We start from the raw sequence: 18,161 nt of genomic DNA, 5'->3' as shown, positions 1-18,161 counted from the left end.
CTTAATATTGTGTAGGTTCCCCCTGTGCCACCAAAACAACTCTGAGCTGTCAAGGCATGGACTCCACAAGACCTCTGAAGGTGTGCTGTGGTATCTGGCACCAAGACATTATCAACAGATCCTTTAAGTCCTGTAAGTTGCGAGGTGGGATCTCCATGGATTGGACTTATTTGTCTAGCACATCCCACAGAAGCTTGATCAGATTGAGATCTGGGGAATTCAGAGGCCAAGTAAACACCTTGAACTCTTTTTCATGTTCCTAAAACTATTCCTGAACAATTTTTTGCAGTGTGGCAGGGCGCATTATCCTGCTGAAAGAGGCCACTGCCATTAGGGAACACTGTCACCAGGAAGGGGTGTACTTGGTCTGCAACAATGTTTAGGTAGGTGGTACGTGTCAAAGTAACATCCACATGAATGCCAGGACCCAAGGTTTCCCTGCAGAACATTGACAGACCATCACACTTCCTCCACCAGCTTGTCTTCTTCCCATAGTGCCTCCTGGTACCATCTCTTCCCCAGGTAAGCGACACACACGCATCCGACTGAAAATGTGATTCATCAGACCAGGCCACCTTCTTCCATTGCTCCATGGTCCAGTTCTGATGCTCATGTGTCCAACAAAGGTGCTTTCGGCGGTGGATAGGGGTCAGCGTCGGCACTCTGACTGGTCTGTGGCTACGCAGTCCCATACACAGCAAGCTGTGATGTACTGTGTTCTGACACCTTTCTAGCATAACCAGCATTAACCTTTTCAGCAGTTTGTACTAGCTTTTCTGTGGGATCGGACCAGACGGGTTAGCCTTCACTCCCCATGCGTATCAATGAGTCTTGGGTGCCCATGACCCTGTCGATGGTTCACCGGTTGTCTTTCCTTAGACCAGTTTTGGTAGGTACTAACCACTGCGTACCGGGAACACCCAACAAGACCTTTTGGTGATGCGCTAACCCAGTCATTTAGGCATCACAATTCAGATCCTTACGCTTGCCCATTTTTCCAGCTTCCAACACATCGACTTCGAGAACTGACATGATGGCAGGATGAACATGGTAAATGTGGGTCAGAGCTGGGCCATCACTCAATTGTAAAAAAGTAACTCTGTTGTCCTGCAACTGAACAGCACTGATCAGCTCACCCTAATTATTGTTATTATATTTTATATGTATAGTTCCTTAATGTACTGCAATTTTCAAAAGATGCATTTGCATTTTTTATTGACTTCTAGCTTACATTACAACACACTACAGTACAGTTAAAGCTAAAGTTAAAGGACAGTGTTAGCAATAACTATAACAGACTAAACAAAATATATTTTATTTAGTCATTTCTATTTAATAGGAAAGCCATATATAGTCTCCCATTAGATTTAGCATAACTCAACAAGCTGTAGAGTATGAACCAACAGAGCATTTTAAATTGTCTTTGTACCACCAGAGAAGAAAATCAGAACAATATCTGGGCAAATATTTTAAATGCTTCCATTAACATAACTAATTCAGTCACCAGTTGTGATACTGGATTTACTCGGTCTGGCTCAGATCTTAGCATTCAGTCCATTATTGTTAGTCTAGGTGCAGCAGGCCTCACTCCTCTGTGTCCATGGACTCTAAGCTGTCCTTTAACTCAGCTTCATAACTTCTTTTTAGACCCTTTAGGTAAAGACGGAGGCTGTCTGGATCCAACCTGGAGTTTCGGGCAGTCTGTAACAATCTGGTGGCGAGTCGAAACACTGCCCCTTGCCGCAGGGTGGTTGGGTCACTATGATGCTTAGCCTACGTGACACGAAAAAAATGGATGCCATTATTTGGTACAGTAAAATTTTCTTATTACATAAATAGGTAAATTAGGGACATTGAAGCTGTTATACAGTTAACTGGCCTAATTTTTGAAGCTGGATACGAACGGATTTATTCTTATGAGTGTTTACACAAGAAATGGCATTCATGAAAATGCCGTAATTCTGAAAAAAAAAACGTTCATATTCTACTCATGCTCCTGAGTGTGTAAATTTATGTATAAGAAGTCGAACTAATGTAAACCTCGACTTGATTGACATGGATTACTGCACTTTATATATGGATTATTCTGCCAAGTTTAAACTGCTTTTCAACTTAAGTCAAATTAAGTTTACAGAATTTCGCAGACACTGTTCCCTTTCTGCCCCAATTGTTCAGTCCTTGCCCCCAGCTGTCTATGCACTTGACCTTTTGTGGAGTTTTTTTGGGGTTAACTACATGCAAAAACGCTGTGTCTGGAACACAATTTGCATTCGATGGGTGATCAAAATACACACACTAGTATGAAGAGAATCGTTGTTTCTTAAACTGTAAATCGGGTGGAAGATTTTAGTTTAGTTTGGCTTATGCAAACATTTACACACAACACTACTTAAAGACTGATCAATGACGCCCAATGTTAGCATACACCCAATGCCATTAAAATAGAGCCTTACCCATAACTTTTGGCTAACTTTGGCTGATATAGACTTGGCCTCCTGGATGATGGACAGTGGAAACGATGTGTTCTCTGCTGCTCTTATACCTCAAACAGTAAAATAAGTCAAAAACGCAACAAGGGATGAGTATAACACGACAAACGTTTTTAAACTTGTTCCAGTTAACTGAACACTTATCGCTATTTCCAAACTGACCCTTCAATTCTAATTTATCAAGTAGTCATCAAATGTTATAAGAGCTCAAAGACCTGCCCTTTGTTTGATTAAGATTACCGTAGTTGCTTTCCTCAGAGAAGCCTTGAGTCAGAAGGTAGGTGTAGACCACACTCTCTGTGCTGTTTTCAGTCCCACGCATGTGCTGGACCTGCATGTGCTGATTCTCTACATTGGGGTAAAGAGTCTCCAACTGACACAGTTCCAGGAAGTGGGTGGCAAACAGAGTGAATGCCTGCAAAGAACACATTCTGGCTGAAGATGTTTGTTTTTAATGATTTTTATACTGTTCACTATATGAAAAGCAATGTTATCACTACCATCTTAATAATCATTAGTATTTTAACTCTTACAAATTATACCCAGTTCACGGTACCTTCAGACTGATGAGGAACTCGCAAACCGAGTGACAAATTCCGATGCCCTCCTCAGCACTAGTGCCACGTCCCAGCTCATCAATAATAATGAGTGACCTGTTACTTGCATTGTGTGTTATGTAGGACACCTGACAGTACAATGAAAAATTAGTATAGATATAGTAAATGCACAACAATATTGTACATATGATCACTTCATATTAACCTCCTTCATCTCAACCATAAATGTTGACGAGTTGGTCTCAAAATCGTCGTCTACTCCTATCCGAGTGAATATCTGATCAGCAACACGGAACGAGGCAAATGTAGCAGGCACAAATGATCCTAAAACAAAAATCATGAGAACCGATTGAAATTTTAGTTCTATAAAGTTCTATAAAGTGTAATAACCATTCTTTAAAGGAATATTGCAGTGTGGTTCATCTGTCCACAGAGAAGAATATGTCCCTGTATTGGCAAAAGAATGGAAACTTGTTTACTGCAAACTCAACTGTAGTAGAAATCTAAGGGCAGTTATTGAATTCCAGTCAGGGCCACAGTGGATCTGGAGCCATTCGCAGGAACACTGGGCGTAAGTTGGGAGAATTTATCCCAGACGAGATGCCAGTCTATTTAAGAGTGCCATGCACCCACACATTCACACACTCATTCACACCTAGGGGCATGTTTAGCACAGCCAATCCTTTTACCTACATGTTATTGGATAGTACGAGGAAACCAGAGAACCCAGAGGAAACCCGTGTAAATACAGGGAGGACATGCAAAACTTATCATAGGAGCTGTGAAGTGGCAATGCCTATATTCCAGCACTACAGTAGTTTATGTGAAACACATTTTTACAAAAATATTTCTTTGGTTAATTGCTCAATTCTCTTTTCAGAGATATTTCAGAGATTCAGAGAATGGAATTTGTGGTTATAGTTTACCAGCATATTCTTGTTAGTCTGACTGCGTAATGATTCCACAAATCTTTCAAATTTATCAGACTTACCAGTAAGTGACCAGAATTACTTATTAATATATTGCTCAAGTGTTGGACTACATAAGGACTGCTTCGGTAAGGAACTGTCTATCCCATCTTAAGATCCTTGGGAATCTTGAGAATTTGTTTGAATCATTTATTGACAGGTAACTTCAACAACTGCACTCAGACCCCAAAGGTGAGTTTCGAAGATTAGAAGTTTAGAAGATAACAAGTCAAAATTCTTGTCTGTGGTAATCACACATGGTAGTCATACATGGGCTACAGATGCACTGAACTGTAAATACAAATGATTAAACATGTACAAATAGGTGAAGAGGCAAGCTAAATCTCTTTGTTATAATTCAGTACAAGTTATAATATATTACTTACACCAAATAATGACTGAATTAACATAGCATGACTGAGTACCTATCTGAGCCATGATTTGGCAGAGGGCCACCTGTCTGAGATAAGTGGACTTGCCACTCATGTTCGGGCCTGTGATTATAATAAAGTTGCTTCCTTCAGAGATATGGCTGTTATTGGGGATGGGCTGCTGGCCAGCAACGCGTTCCAGGATTGGATGACGGCCTTGTCTTATTGCCAGTGTATCGGTGAATTCAGGGCGCACTGGGTCACAAGTTACATAGTTACATGTCAGCAGCCATGTGACATCAGATACTGGAGTGTATGTAGATATGTCTGTATCTGGAGTCTAATCTTACCATAGTCTGAAATAGTGCAAACATTGGCGAGGGAGAGCAGCATATCCAGCATGGACACAGCATCAGACAGCTTATACAAGCAGTGAATTTGTTTATACACCTCATTAAGTAACCTGCGTACCACGCTGTGGAGATATAGAAGAAGACTGAAACATCGAATTATCTACATTTCCACAATGCAACTGAGCACAACAGCAACAGAAGCATCTATATGGTTAACTATAAACTATAAATGTGTTAAGCAACTGAAAAATAGTAACAAGTATTTAAAGATATCTGACGTGTGCTAATTAGACAGCTGAGATGAAACCTGTATTGTTAATGTAAAGCAGAGTATAAGTGGTGAATGCTCACATATAAGACATGTGAAATATCTCCTTCAAGGCTTCATCACAACGATCGTTCATCTTCATCAGGTCTAACGTCGTGAAGCTGTAGTTGTTTTTTTGTCTAGTTACCTGCAGTAAGTTAAAGTCTATCACACACTTCATGCCTTCATGTACACGTGCTTCATCTTTTTTAATATCCATTACATATGACTGAATATGTTAATAAGCAATAAAATAAAAAAACATTGGTGAAAAAAAAAAGGGTATGGTTAAATGTAACAATGATTTGTTTAGGCGATCAGGCCTGACTTTGATGAACTCTCCTGGGAGCTGTCCATCAGGCAGGCCAAAACCCTCCAGCCTCATCTGGATGAAGAAACCTCGAGCGCTGTTAAAACTAGTCCGCAGTGGAAGGCCATACTTCTCTCCTAGCTGATCTACTAATCCTGTACCGGTGGAGTACAATACAGATGCTACTAACAAAACTATTGTTCTTCCATCAAATAACAGTCATTTTAGATATTAAACATAAGCTGCTCACCTGCTATATCATCCACTACCTCAGTGTAGGCTCGACGTGCAATGTCTAGCAATTCATTGACATTAGGGCGTACAGCATAGCACTTTTGTGTTCGCATATTCAGACAGCCCTTCAAATAGCTGGTGTCACTGTTGATCACTGTTTTGATTTCATCCAAAATGCTGTCAAACCTACCAACACAAGTTAAAAGCTAAAGAAAAGGTTCATTAAACGTTTAAAAACAGCACTCTTGAGTATTAAACCTACAGTACAGTATTTGTGTAAACACTTTCTTTCAAGTCATGTATATTAAAGTACAGCTAAGGGCTTCAGGTCATATGATTTTAGACTATATAGTGCACGCTTCTTGTGCTTCAAATTCAAATATAGCATTACACAAATACAAGGGTTCTTATGAGGCATAATTAAGTGTTTATTACCTGCTATCTTCTAGTGAAGTGTAATAAGCTTTCAGTAAGGCTGTCTTAGCGTCCTTCAACACCATCTGTCAAAGACAAAAAAAATTAAAAATGCTTACTGGCTATACCATGCAAATTATGTACAGTATATACAGTGGTACTTGAAAGTTTGTGAACCCTTTAGAATTTTCTGTATATCTGTATAAATATGACCTAAAACATCATTGTGTTTTCACACAAGTTCTAAAAGTAGACAAAGGGAACCAAATTAAACAAATGAGACAACAATATTATACTCAGTCATTTATTTATTAACGAAAATTATCCAATATTACATATCTGTGAGTGGCAAAAGTATGTGAAATTACATGTGAAATTAGAGTCAGATGATTTCAATCAATGGGATGGCAATTAGGTGTGAGTGAGCACCCTGTTTTATTTAAAGAACAGGGATCTAGTCTGATCTTCACAACACATGTTTGTGGAAGTGTATAATGGCATGAACAAAGGAGATTTCTGTGTACCTTTTTTGATGCTCATCCGGCTGGAAAATGTTACAAAATCATTTCTGAAGTGTTTGGACTCCACCAATCCACAGTCAGACAGATTGTGTACAAATGGTGGAATTTCAAGACCATTGTTACCTTCCACAGGAGCGGTCCACCAACAAAGATCACTCCAAGAGAAAGACGTGTAATAGTCCACGAAGTCACAAAGGAACCCAGGGTAACTTCTAAACATCTAAAGAACTCTCTCACATTGGCTAATGTTAATGTTCATGAGTCCATCAGGAGTTCTCCATCAGGAGAATACTGAACAACAATGGTGTGCATGGCAGGGTTGCAAGGAGAAAAACACTGCTCTCCAATAAGAACATTGCTGCCTGTCTGCAGTTTGCTAAAGACGTGGACAAGCCAGAAGGCTCCTGGAAAAATGTTATGTGGATAGATGAGACCAAAATAGAACTTTTTAAATGAGAATTAAATGAAAAGCATTATGTTTGGAAAAAAGAAAACACCACATTCCAGCTTAAGAAACTTATCCCATCTGTGAAAAATGGTGGTGGTAGTATCGTGGTTTGGACCTGTTTTGCTGCATCTGGACGACTTGCCATCATTGATGGAACAATTAATTCTGAGTTACAGAAGTGAATACTACAGGACAAATGTCAGGACATCTGTCCGTGAACTGAATCTCAAGAGAAAGTGGGTCATGCAGCAAGACAACAACCCTAAGCACATAAGTCATGTTACTAAAGAATGGTTAAAGAAGAATAAAGTTATTGTTTTGGAATGGTCAAGTCAACATCCTGACCATAATCCAATAGAAATGACGATAATCTAATAATGTCATGGAAAGACTTGAAGCAAGCAGTTCATGTGAGGAAACCCACCAACATCCCAGAGGAACTGTACTGAGTAATGGGCTAAAATTCCTCCAAGCCGATGTACAGGACTGAACAACAGTTACCGGATTAGTTAGATAAACATTTAGTTGCAGTTATTATCGTATAAGGGGGTCACACCAGATACTGAAAGTAAAGGTTCACATACTTTTGCCACTCACACATATGTAATATTGGATAATTTTCCTCAATAAATAAATGATCAAGTATAATATTTTTGTTTCATTTGTTTAGGTTCTCTTGATCTACTTTTGTGACTTGTGTGAAAACCTGATGATGTTTAGGTCATATTTATGCAGAAATATAGAGAATTCTAAAGGGTTCACAAACTTTCAAGCACCACTGTATATACTGTACATATATTTACCTAGTTCCATCACTAATCAAAATTACTGCAAACATTTCGATGTGACCTGTTCTGACCTTGAGTGGTTCAATCAGTTCTAGCGTGTGTTTCAACTGAATGACATGCATTATCTTTGCTTCAGCCACTTCAACCTAGATCACAGGCAAGTAAGAGAAAGAGAGAATTTTAGCACATTTCTTGCTTTTTTTCTTTTCACAAATCACATGTCTAAATGGAATGTTATATTTACAGTAGGATAATTTTCTATACATTCTTTAAAAAAAAATTGGTGCCAGAGCAATGGCACATTTAAAAAATGTACCTAATATGGTCTTAAAAACCATCAGCATTAATCGGGACTGCTAATAATGGTCCACCATCCAAATAATAGTATAGTGATCCCCTTTCATTGATGGACAGGTAGAGTGGGGCTAACGTGCATAACGACAGATGGGCTATGGTCAGTAATTGTATACCTGCTATATGATCCATCTGTCCATCCATTTTCTGTACTGCTTATCCTACATGAGGTTGCAGGGAGTCTGGAGCCTATCCCAAGGAACTCGGGGCACAAGGCGGAGGACACCCTGGACGAGGTGCCAACCAACCATTTACACTAAGGAGAATTTGGAGATGCCACTCAGCCTATAACACATGTCTTTGGACTGGGGGAGGAAACCAGAGTACCCGGAGGAGCATGGGGAGAGCATACAAACTCCGTGCACACAAGGTAGAGGTGGGACTCGAACCCTCAACCCTGGAGATGCGATGCAAGCAAGCTAACCAGTAAGCCAACGTGCCCCCTTGCTATAGGATCTTATATGGTATTTGGCCAATGAGTGTAGCTAATAAACTGGCAATTGTGTTGTACAATGCAGACGCCTAGATAAACTTTGTCTTAGTTATTTTGAATTATTTAAATTATTTACATTTCTCAACAGTATCTACCCAGATCAACCCACACAAAAAATATCTCCTCTTTGTATAATTTGACATTAGCTCAAGACCTAAATGAGCAATATACATACATGTAAATAAACCTTTTTAAAACACACTGTACCGTCTCTTGCTTGGGGAGCTGTACAAGAGCAGAAAGCAGCTGATCTATATCCAAGAATTGTGTAATTGCTGTAAATAAAACAGCAACACTCATTAAACTCAGTCAACATGGTTATCAGTTTCTTGCAACATAAAAAAAAAAAAAAACATTAGACAGAAAAAGATGACCTGCAGTGCAAACACTGTGAAAAATTAAAGTGCCTCACCACTCTTGAGACCAAAGAAGAGTTCCTCACCGTGCAGCAGTTCCTATAAACAGATCAACACTATGCTAACTATGCTATTTATTTATTATTATGAAATATATATATATATATATATATATATATATATATATATATATATATTTTTTTTTTTTTTTTTTTTTTTTTTTTTTCACCATTTCTTATTGTCCAACAATTTGGTGTGAATATTTTACCTGCACGGTGTCCAGGCGTGTGTTAATGGTGTCAACATCTAACAGAGGCTCCAGAATGTTAGAGCGAAGCCGCCTTTCACCCCCAGGTGTTTTGGTGTAGTTTAAGACCTCAAGTAGAGTGTGTTCACTCCTGATGTTCAAACATGTGAACACTACGGTACTAATGCTATTACTAGTATGTTTAGTAGAAGAATATGCAAATATAAGATCTGGCAAAGAGATGAAGAGATCGAGAATAAAGAAGAGAAAGAGTGAAGAATGTACAGAGAACGGTTTGGTTATCTTTTCTAACCTGTTGCCCCTGTTGTTCATTACTAGCTCCAAGTTCTTGGCTGAGACTGCATCAATCATTGCAGTCTGCTCACTTCCGGTGAAGCTCACTTTCAGAGATCTGGGAGCATAGACAGAGTTCTGAATGAACTCAAAGTACTTAAGGAGAGCTGCTGCAGCTGCCAGACAATAGTACCTGCAGAAAGGCAACATTATAATATCAACTCAAATCTACATCCACACCAGTCATGTGCATTATTGACTACAGACTGACATTAAAGGTAAAGTCCACCCTGAAACACATTTATTGATCAATATGTTGGCACGGAAATATTTGGGACGTACTTAGTGATTCTGGTGCTATTTTGTAGAAGTACTGGATACACCATACATCGGACTAAATGCTCCAGAATGCAATGCAGCTATTCTACACAGCGATGAGTTACAGCAGTGATACAGCTCGGCTAGTTTTTTCTAATGAGCTGAAAAGCACGATGGTTATGATGGCCGTATTAACATTAAAAGTAGAGATGCACCAATACTAAATTTCACAGCCAATACCAATAACCGATTATTCAGTGTGATATCGGCCAATACCAATAACCAATACCGATAGTTCTGCCTTCTTTTAAGTGAATAATAATTCATTTAAAAGAATTCTGAAAGAAACTTAAAAAGAAGCTTTATTCTTTCCATTTCAACAAGTTGTTTCACAGTAACTGGTCTCATAAACAGAAAACATATTACTCAAATTAACATTAATACATGAACTAAATTCTGAAGATTAAAGTAAGATTTCTTAACTTATTGAAAGTTATTAATTCATATTAACATTGACTGAATTGTAAAAAACCTCCTGTTAGGCTTCACATTCACTCAGCACAAACAAAAGCATTTCTACTTCATCACTGAACATCAAACTGGTAATATATAATATCAACTTTTTTATATATTAACATGAACTGGACATGAAATATACTACTCTACAAATATATTTTTCTGTGCAATATATACTTTTTTGTCAACTTTAAATCTTTCAACGGTGAAAAAAAAATTGGACTGGACACCGAAACTCTCGCTTCACTGCTGCTGCAGTGTCCGGTGTAAAATGTTAGCATTACAGAGATTACAAACTGCAGTTTTGTCGTCAGTCCACACAAGAGACATCATCTTTACACACAGCACGAAAACGATGTGTTTTCCCGCTTTTGATTGACAGGATATAATCGGCCCTGATCATCGGATGTTTTTAAACTATCGGCCGATACGTCGGTGCATCTCTAATTAAAAGTATACGTTTTGGAAACGTATCTGTTTGCCTAGAGTGTACAGATGAGGACGTGAGAGAACTGGACAGACTATAGCATTGTTGCATCACTTCTTTTTAGTTAGAGATGTGAAAGAGAAAACAAAATCCCACTGGCACCACTATCAGGAAGTTATGTAATGTAGGAAACCATGAACCAAAGTGAAAAATAGACCAACATAGATAGAAAATAGAAAATAAAATAGAAAGAAGTCTAAACTAAAAATGTCAACTCAAAATTTCATTACATAATAAATCTTGGATGCCAACAAAGATTAATTATAAAGAATACCATGCAAGTTGTTAATTGTGGATTTTTCCTTTAATGCTTATTATTGATTAAGGAACCTTTGTACATAGTATATAAAACCATCTTATATTTGTTATATTAAAAATTAAACAATCACCAAAGGAATAAATGTAGTACATACTTGGTTTGTACATCCATAAGAACAGTGTTGAACTCGGGCGCACAGAGCTGCTGGATGTACTCCAGACCTTTCCTCTCGTTAAAGTACTTCCTCTGAATGGCACTGAAAGCTACAGACTGTAAGTGGTGTAGTAAAATAAAATATATGAAACCAATAATTACACAAAATACATCCCGTACATTTGCATCTTTTCATCAGAAATGGCAGAAATGTTCATTAATGTTCATACTTCATGCTCAGTTTGTGTACATTCTTTTATATATATATATATATATATATATATATATATATATATATATATATATATATATATATATATATATATATATATAAAATGGTTTGTGTTTTTTTTTTACCTAAACAGTTCACAGGCCTACACACGTATTACAAACATGTACCGGAAAGTTCTCCGTGATGAGGTTGTAGAGCTTGGTTCCTTGCCCTTTCTCACTAGCAGTGTCTGGCATCAGAATCTCAAAAGGCAGTAAGATATGCAGTTTGGTAATTACCTGCAATGAGTTTCCACATATAAATCTTCAGCTTCACACAAACACTAGATTTTCTTAGTCAAAGAACTCTGTGTTTAAATCTGCTTAACTTTGTTAACTAAAAATCAATGAGTCGATCAATGATGAACAAAATGATGTTATGAATTTTCTACAACCCCAAGCATTGACCTCCCTACTCTTTTTTAAAATTTATATATAAAATATTTATAACGCAGGACAACTGCAAAATTTGAACATTGTATCATGTCAACAGCATACGTATGTGTAACATAAGTTACACAATAATATAATAAAAAACTAAAGGAATATACCATGACTTACCAGTCTAATGGGAACTGGTTTACTGTTGTATGAAAATAATCCATGCTGGGGTGGTGTGATGTGGCCTGGTGCAAAGCACCCTGGTTTAAACTTGACGCATGATTTTGTATGCGTGTGCAGAAGCAGAAGTAATGTGTCTGGTATTTTTTATTCACACACTCACTGCGTATCTTATGTACATCCAGGATATTTAAAATAGGGATTTCAGAGCCACAACATCCCTGTCTGTCAGGTTTCCAAGTCAAAATGTTTAGCGATTTTATGCACAGTGATGTTAAACACACTGACGAGCTCTGTCTCGCTTAAATCGCTCCGCCAACGTCATGACTGTTGTCATGAACTGCTTCTCGAATCCAAAACTCTGACCTTAAACTGGTATGCAAAACAGACCTTTCAGTCAGTTTGAAGCCACATGAGCGGTTTTTAAATTCAAACTGTAAATAGGAAAACCACTTAGTACTCAATAACGGTCTCGAGTAGTACATAAGTATGTGATTTGAGTCACAAGGCTAGTTTATTTAGAGGAGATATATAAAATGAGTTACCTTTGTTTTTTTGTTTTTTTTGCCAAACTACACTTGTGCAGCATGTCAGGAAAATGAAAAAAACTAAAATAGCCCGTATTCATTTAAAAGTGGCTTTTCTGAATGTAACTCCCAGTAACATTTAAAAATATGAACACACAAAAATATTAACCGACTTTGATTTTCTAATATTAATTACTCAAATAAGTGAACGAAACAAAAGAGGAGATTGTGAGCTTCCCTCAGGACCCCGTTTGTAAATCAGCCCTTTGTTTGGGAATCCCTGAACTAGACTATTAGCAAAATATATCACCTAAATATATTATAAACCTGTAGTTGTCATCAGTGTCAAACAAGGACAGAAAAAGTCTTGACTGAAGTTTTCACCTTGGCATAAGTCCCAGTATCTGCAAACTGTGAAAGTACCAACTCAGGGGACCTTGTGTTGATGCTGGCCATGCCGATCTCTCCCCTGGCCAAACCCCGGCCCTCCACCACAGCCACGATTACAGATGCAGCGTGACACACAGATGCAGACGAGGAAGACGTCACTAGATTTAGAGAATATTGTATGTCAAAACATGAGGATTCTCAATTCTCCCAGCTTTCATTACCTTTACCTAGTGTTCTCTGGGAGCAAGGTGATCCTGACCCATCAAGGCTGAACAAACAACAACCAGTTACACAACGCAGGATCATGGTTCATCACCTGTTCAGAGAAGATCATAGCCAAGGATGATCTGTGCCTTCTCATTGTGCTGTTCCAATGTCATTTTTCACACTCACCAAAAATCCCATGTCACAGTGTCCTCCACTAATATTGGCACACTTGGTAAATACGAGCAAAGAAGGCTGTGAAAACTTGTCTTTATTGTTTAACCTTTTGATCTTTTGTTTAAAACATTCGCAAAAATACTCTACGCTCATGAATATCAAACAATTGCAAACACAATACAGGTTTACCCACACAAAAAAAAAAAATTCGTAAATATAGGTGTGCAACAATTATTGGCACCCCTATGAATTCATGTCAGAAAAAAATATTTTTGAAGTATATTCCCACTGATATAGAAGACTCGGAGCTGTTATCTTGGCAAAGGGAGGTAGCACAAAGTATTGACTAAAAGGGTGCCAATAATTGGGTTTGTGTTTTTACCGATTTTCGGTGTGATTTTGAATCTAGCCCTCAATGTGTTGATGATTTTGGCTTCCATTGACCATTGTCACATCATTTTATTCTCAACGAATTACACAACGTATATAAGTAAAGATCGTCCATCGAGATCCAATATGTGATTTAATTATGTCCCTTTCATTTTTTTGAGCAGTGTAGTATGGCACAAGCCTGTTTTAAAGCTTGTATAAATGTATATATTCTATTAATATTTTAGCATTTTTTGTTCACTCACTGTTGAGCTCTCGCTGTGGAGTTGGTCCCAGCAGGGTGCACGTAGCTGAGCCTGGCGTTCTCCTGAGGCGAGGAGTGCTCGAGGTTCTGCACAGCGAGCTGTAGACCCCACCACCAGTCCATGAAGAGCTGGACGAGTTCACTCTGTTCAAACCTGAATACACAAGTTTATATATAGGAGAAAGTAAAAGCAGTAGGCTCTACACCAAGACTGATATGTTAAATATGAATTTTACTTGCTCAGTACAGCCGTGAGGATACTCGGGTGGCATAGAGGGGCAGGTGACGCACTTGAAATAAGCCTCATCATCCCAACCATTCTAACTTAAATCCCATCTCTGAGAGTTTGTATTATTTCCAGAACATGCAGACTTAATGACTCGTATCTAGCTCATTTGATTTAAGACGTATTTGTAGCCTTGGATGTATTTTGACCAACTGGCATTTAGGAATAATAGAGCAACTATGAAAGCCAAAAGAATTATGTTTTTTATGGAGCTAATTTTCAATCAAGGAGCAAATCAGATTTTGCAAATGCAGCTTCGTCTTATATAATTAGTCACACCGTAGCCTGCTCTTGCCTGTCTTTATCTCAAAGTGACACAGAATGTTTCTTGCTAAAATAAGGCTAACTACCCAGAAAATGCAGAACGTTTCCCTAACGTTAGCATTTGGTTTCCTGCTGGTTAATTTTTTGGGAACCAAAAGTCAAAGCTATTCCCGAAACCTCCCGGGAACTTTAAAACACAACTTTCTATTAGAGATGCACCGATGTATTGGCCAATAATCTGTATCGGCCGATAAAGGCAATTTTTTATGATAACAGCTGATAGTTTAAAAATATCTGATGATCAGGGCCGATTATATCCTGTCAATCAAAAGAGGGCGGGAAAACACATCGATTGTGTGCTGTGTGTAAAGATGATGTCTCTTGTGTGGAATGATGACAAAACTGCAGTTTGTAATCTCTGTAAGCTCTGCTCTGATAACATTTTACACCGGACGCTGCAGCGGTGAAGCGGGAGTTTCGGCGTAGAGTCTACCCCCCCCCCCCCCCCCCCCCCGAACTGCTCGCACTGAATTAAAGCACCAGTACACTGTTGAAAGATTTAAATGAAGATGAGTTGACAAAAACGTATAATATTGCACTTATATATAGCCTAACAGGAGTTTTTTTTAGAATTCAGTCAATGTTAATATGAATTAATAACATGCAATAAGTTAAGAAATCTCACTTTAATCGTCAGAATTTATTTCATGTGTTCATGTTAATTAGAGTAATGTGTTTTCTGTTTATGAGACCAGTTACTGTGAAACAACTTGTTGAAATGGAGAGAATAAAGTTTTTATTTCCATTTCCTTCAGAATTGTGGAATGAATTGTTATTCATTTAAAAGAGGTATAAAAGGCAGAACTATCTGTATCGGTTATCGGTCGATATCACTCTGAATAATCGGTTATCGGTATCGGCTGAGAAATTTAGTATCGGTGCATCTCTACTTTCTATTAAGGTTATGTGACAACTGATGAGGAATGCTTGCCAAAGGTTGCTTTTAGGTACTCTTTTTTTTTAAACTACAAAACAATGTTGCCATAACATTATCTTATTGGAAGTTCTTGAAATTCTCCAAATGTTGGTTTCATGTCTGGGTACAGGGCATGTAAATAAAAGCAGTAAGTCTTGGCCATAGCTCTTCATAACTCCTACATGTTTGTAAATAGAAACATAAAATGCAGACATGTATTACTATTATTATTATTACTAGTATGTTTATACAGTACCTATTTGTGTAGCTTGTTAAATGGGAAAGTGATTGTACCAGTCCTGTCGTATTAGACCTTATATCTAACCAGGTTTGAGTCCCTGTAGTAACAGGTTTGTTTAGGGATGGTTCAGTGAATATTCAAACGTTAGGGGAATGTTCTCCATGTAAGGTTACCCGAACTTTAGGGGACTTTCTCCGACCCTCCACGGGTTTAGTTACCTCAAGTTTATTAAAAAGTTACGTGAACATTAGGGGAACTGCCTCTGAACCCTAATACACAACGAAACACACACCAAAAGGAGTCCTAAAAAATATCTGTTCTCTATATATTTCGGGAACCTAAAACAGCCGTTGGCAGAACCGGTCATTTTTAGCGGTGTAACTTGGAAAGCTAATCCGCTAGCTGGAGCACAGTGAGGTGATGTTAGCTGTCTAAGCTAATGGTGGTTAATACTGACGGTAGCTGCCTGTCGTGACCGGAGTTTTACTCAGGGCTGTCGTCTGAACACCAGGCAAAGTGTCGGAGGTTGATCCAGGACCGGAGCAGGAGCTAGCGCTGCCTGGTGTGTGTGAGCTGCACTGAGGAGACGGGGGCGGTGCGCCAGTACCCTCCTGCCACCTGGACGGAGCTGCACTGGAGCTGCGCTCAGAGCTGGACACACTGCTTGTGCCGGTGTCTGAGCTGTAACCGGCCGTTACCTCCTCAGTGCTGCTGCGGAGCATTTAGTCATCCGGAGTACTTCGTCTGACTGACTGACTGACTTGACGGAAATCAGCGAAAATGAGAAACATTTAAAGCGTAACGTTAACAGTTAGCAGTCAGTGAAGTATTTGGTCTCATTCAAGCGATCGTTTGGTTTAACGCCAAATCTCAGCGCCACCTAGCGGCCAACTTACTTTTCACACGCAGTCCCTTCACACATACTATACAGTATGGACACGTCTTTCACACGTATTCCCTTCACACATACTGTACAGTATGGACACGTCTTTCACACGTATTCCCTTCACACATACTGTACAGTATGGACACGTCTTTCACACGCAGTCCCTTCACACATACTGTACAGTATGGACACGTCTTTCACACGTAATTACTTATAAACTTGTCTTTCACACATTTACTCAACTTTCGGACATATGAACTTGCCTTTCACACATATTTACTTACACATAATCTCCTTCAGCAATAGGCCTATTTACATATTTTCCACACATATGAACAAGGGAGGTGTTGCCATGTCATGCCATGAATCTTCATCATCACACTATATATAATAATGTAAATAACTAATAAATAATTTTATAATCTTGGTGAAGTCACAACTAGTCATGTAAAAGTAAGTTTTACACTATTTAAAAATACAGTACAATATGTCATAATTGTACACAAAAGCTACATTGTATAAGCTGTGAGAGATGAAAATGTTTTTATAACAATTATCATCATAAAGGATATGTGCCAGTACAAGTCCATTTATTCATTTTAGCGATTATTTTTAAGCTAAGGCTCAGGCAAACTGCCTTATCGATGAGAAATTGATCTTGGAAAAAGTACTTGGATAGCCCTGACATTAAAGAAACCTGTTATTGTCTAATATAAATTTTTACCCTACTATCAAGATTTTAATAATTATTCATCTACATAAACTGTTCATGTCTGTGAACTAAATTCCTTGTCGCCATAAATTATTTGTGTATGCAAGCTTTTGCATGGCTCCCCTGTACTTTTGGAATGTCTATACTGCATTTTAATATTACAAGTTAAAAACCGACCCTATCTATGAAATTAAAAATGAATAATTTTTTTTAAATATCCACAAGCAACAAATGAAGCACCACAAAACTCATCAGCTTAAATGTTTCATGTTCATTCCAGCAAATTTGAAGCATTTTCATCTCGATGCCTAATTAACATCTTGTTGATTCTTATTTATTTACTTGTTTAAAATAGCCAGATTTTCTTCTAATTTAAAGAACAATCATGTCTACATCTAAAACGGCATACAATCTTATTGCCTAAATTCATGTCAGTGTATGACAACCTTAAAAATATTTTCAAATAGATAGGTTACTCAACTAAACTAAAATTGAATGGCAGCAGAAACAATTACTGGAAGCACCATACTTTATGCATGATGAATATGACCTGCTTATGTTTAGTCCATAAATCAGCACAAAAATAAATGTGTAATATAGTAGGGTGTCAGAGAGATCACTCACACCACTGTAACGCTCATAATCAATAAACCAGAGCAACAACCTACTGGCACACTAACTGACTTGTTGGACTTCTGGTTTGCACACTAAACTATATAATCAGATCTTGTAAACGGTCTATGGTTGAATCCCACTGAAGCCCAGTTGCTACATGTAAGCCTGTTAATACAGCTAC

At 38.1% G+C, this 18,161-nt stretch overlaps 1 protein-coding gene across 3 annotated transcripts; it reads right to left on the bottom strand.

The window, feature by feature from the left end:
- Positions 1-1,193: 1,193 nt before the first annotated feature.
- Positions 1,194-18,070, bottom strand: msh4 (mutS homolog 4). 3 transcript variants are annotated; one of them, XM_053682604.1, is made up of 21 exons: positions 16,225-18,070; positions 14,002-14,154; positions 12,980-13,143; positions 11,637-11,747; positions 11,239-11,354; positions 9,524-9,622; positions 9,232-9,361; positions 9,020-9,062; positions 8,815-8,882; positions 7,832-7,906; positions 6,025-6,089; positions 5,606-5,775; positions 5,374-5,510; positions 5,090-5,193; positions 4,736-4,860; positions 4,440-4,640; positions 3,252-3,370; positions 3,046-3,174; positions 2,730-2,904; positions 2,454-2,542; positions 1,194-1,773 (listed from the first exon to the last, which is right to left on the bottom strand). In XM_053682604.1, the coding sequence occupies exons 1-21, from the start codon at positions 16,487-16,489 to the stop codon at positions 1,585-1,587; spliced, it is 2,727 nt and encodes a 908-aa protein (XP_053538579.1). In that variant the 5' UTR covers positions 16,490-18,070; the 3' UTR covers positions 1,194-1,584. The 3 variants fall into 3 exon arrangements, with proteins under 3 accessions (XP_053538579.1, XP_017330955.1, XP_017330953.1); XM_017475464.3 differs by having other exon boundaries at positions 1,195-1,773; positions 9,524-9,697; XM_017475466.3 differs by lacking the exon at positions 4,440-4,640 and having other exon boundaries at positions 9,524-9,697.
- Between the last annotated feature and the right edge of the window lie 91 nt (positions 18,071-18,161).

This window comes from Ictalurus punctatus, chromosome 9 (assembly GCF_001660625.3).
Source record: "Ictalurus punctatus breed USDA103 chromosome 9, Coco_2.0, whole genome shotgun sequence".
Lineage (NCBI taxonomy): Eukaryota > Metazoa > Chordata > Actinopteri > Siluriformes > Ictaluridae > Ictalurus > Ictalurus punctatus.
Note: the sequence above shows the minus strand (reverse complement) of the source record. Positions and strands in the feature narration are given on the sequence as shown.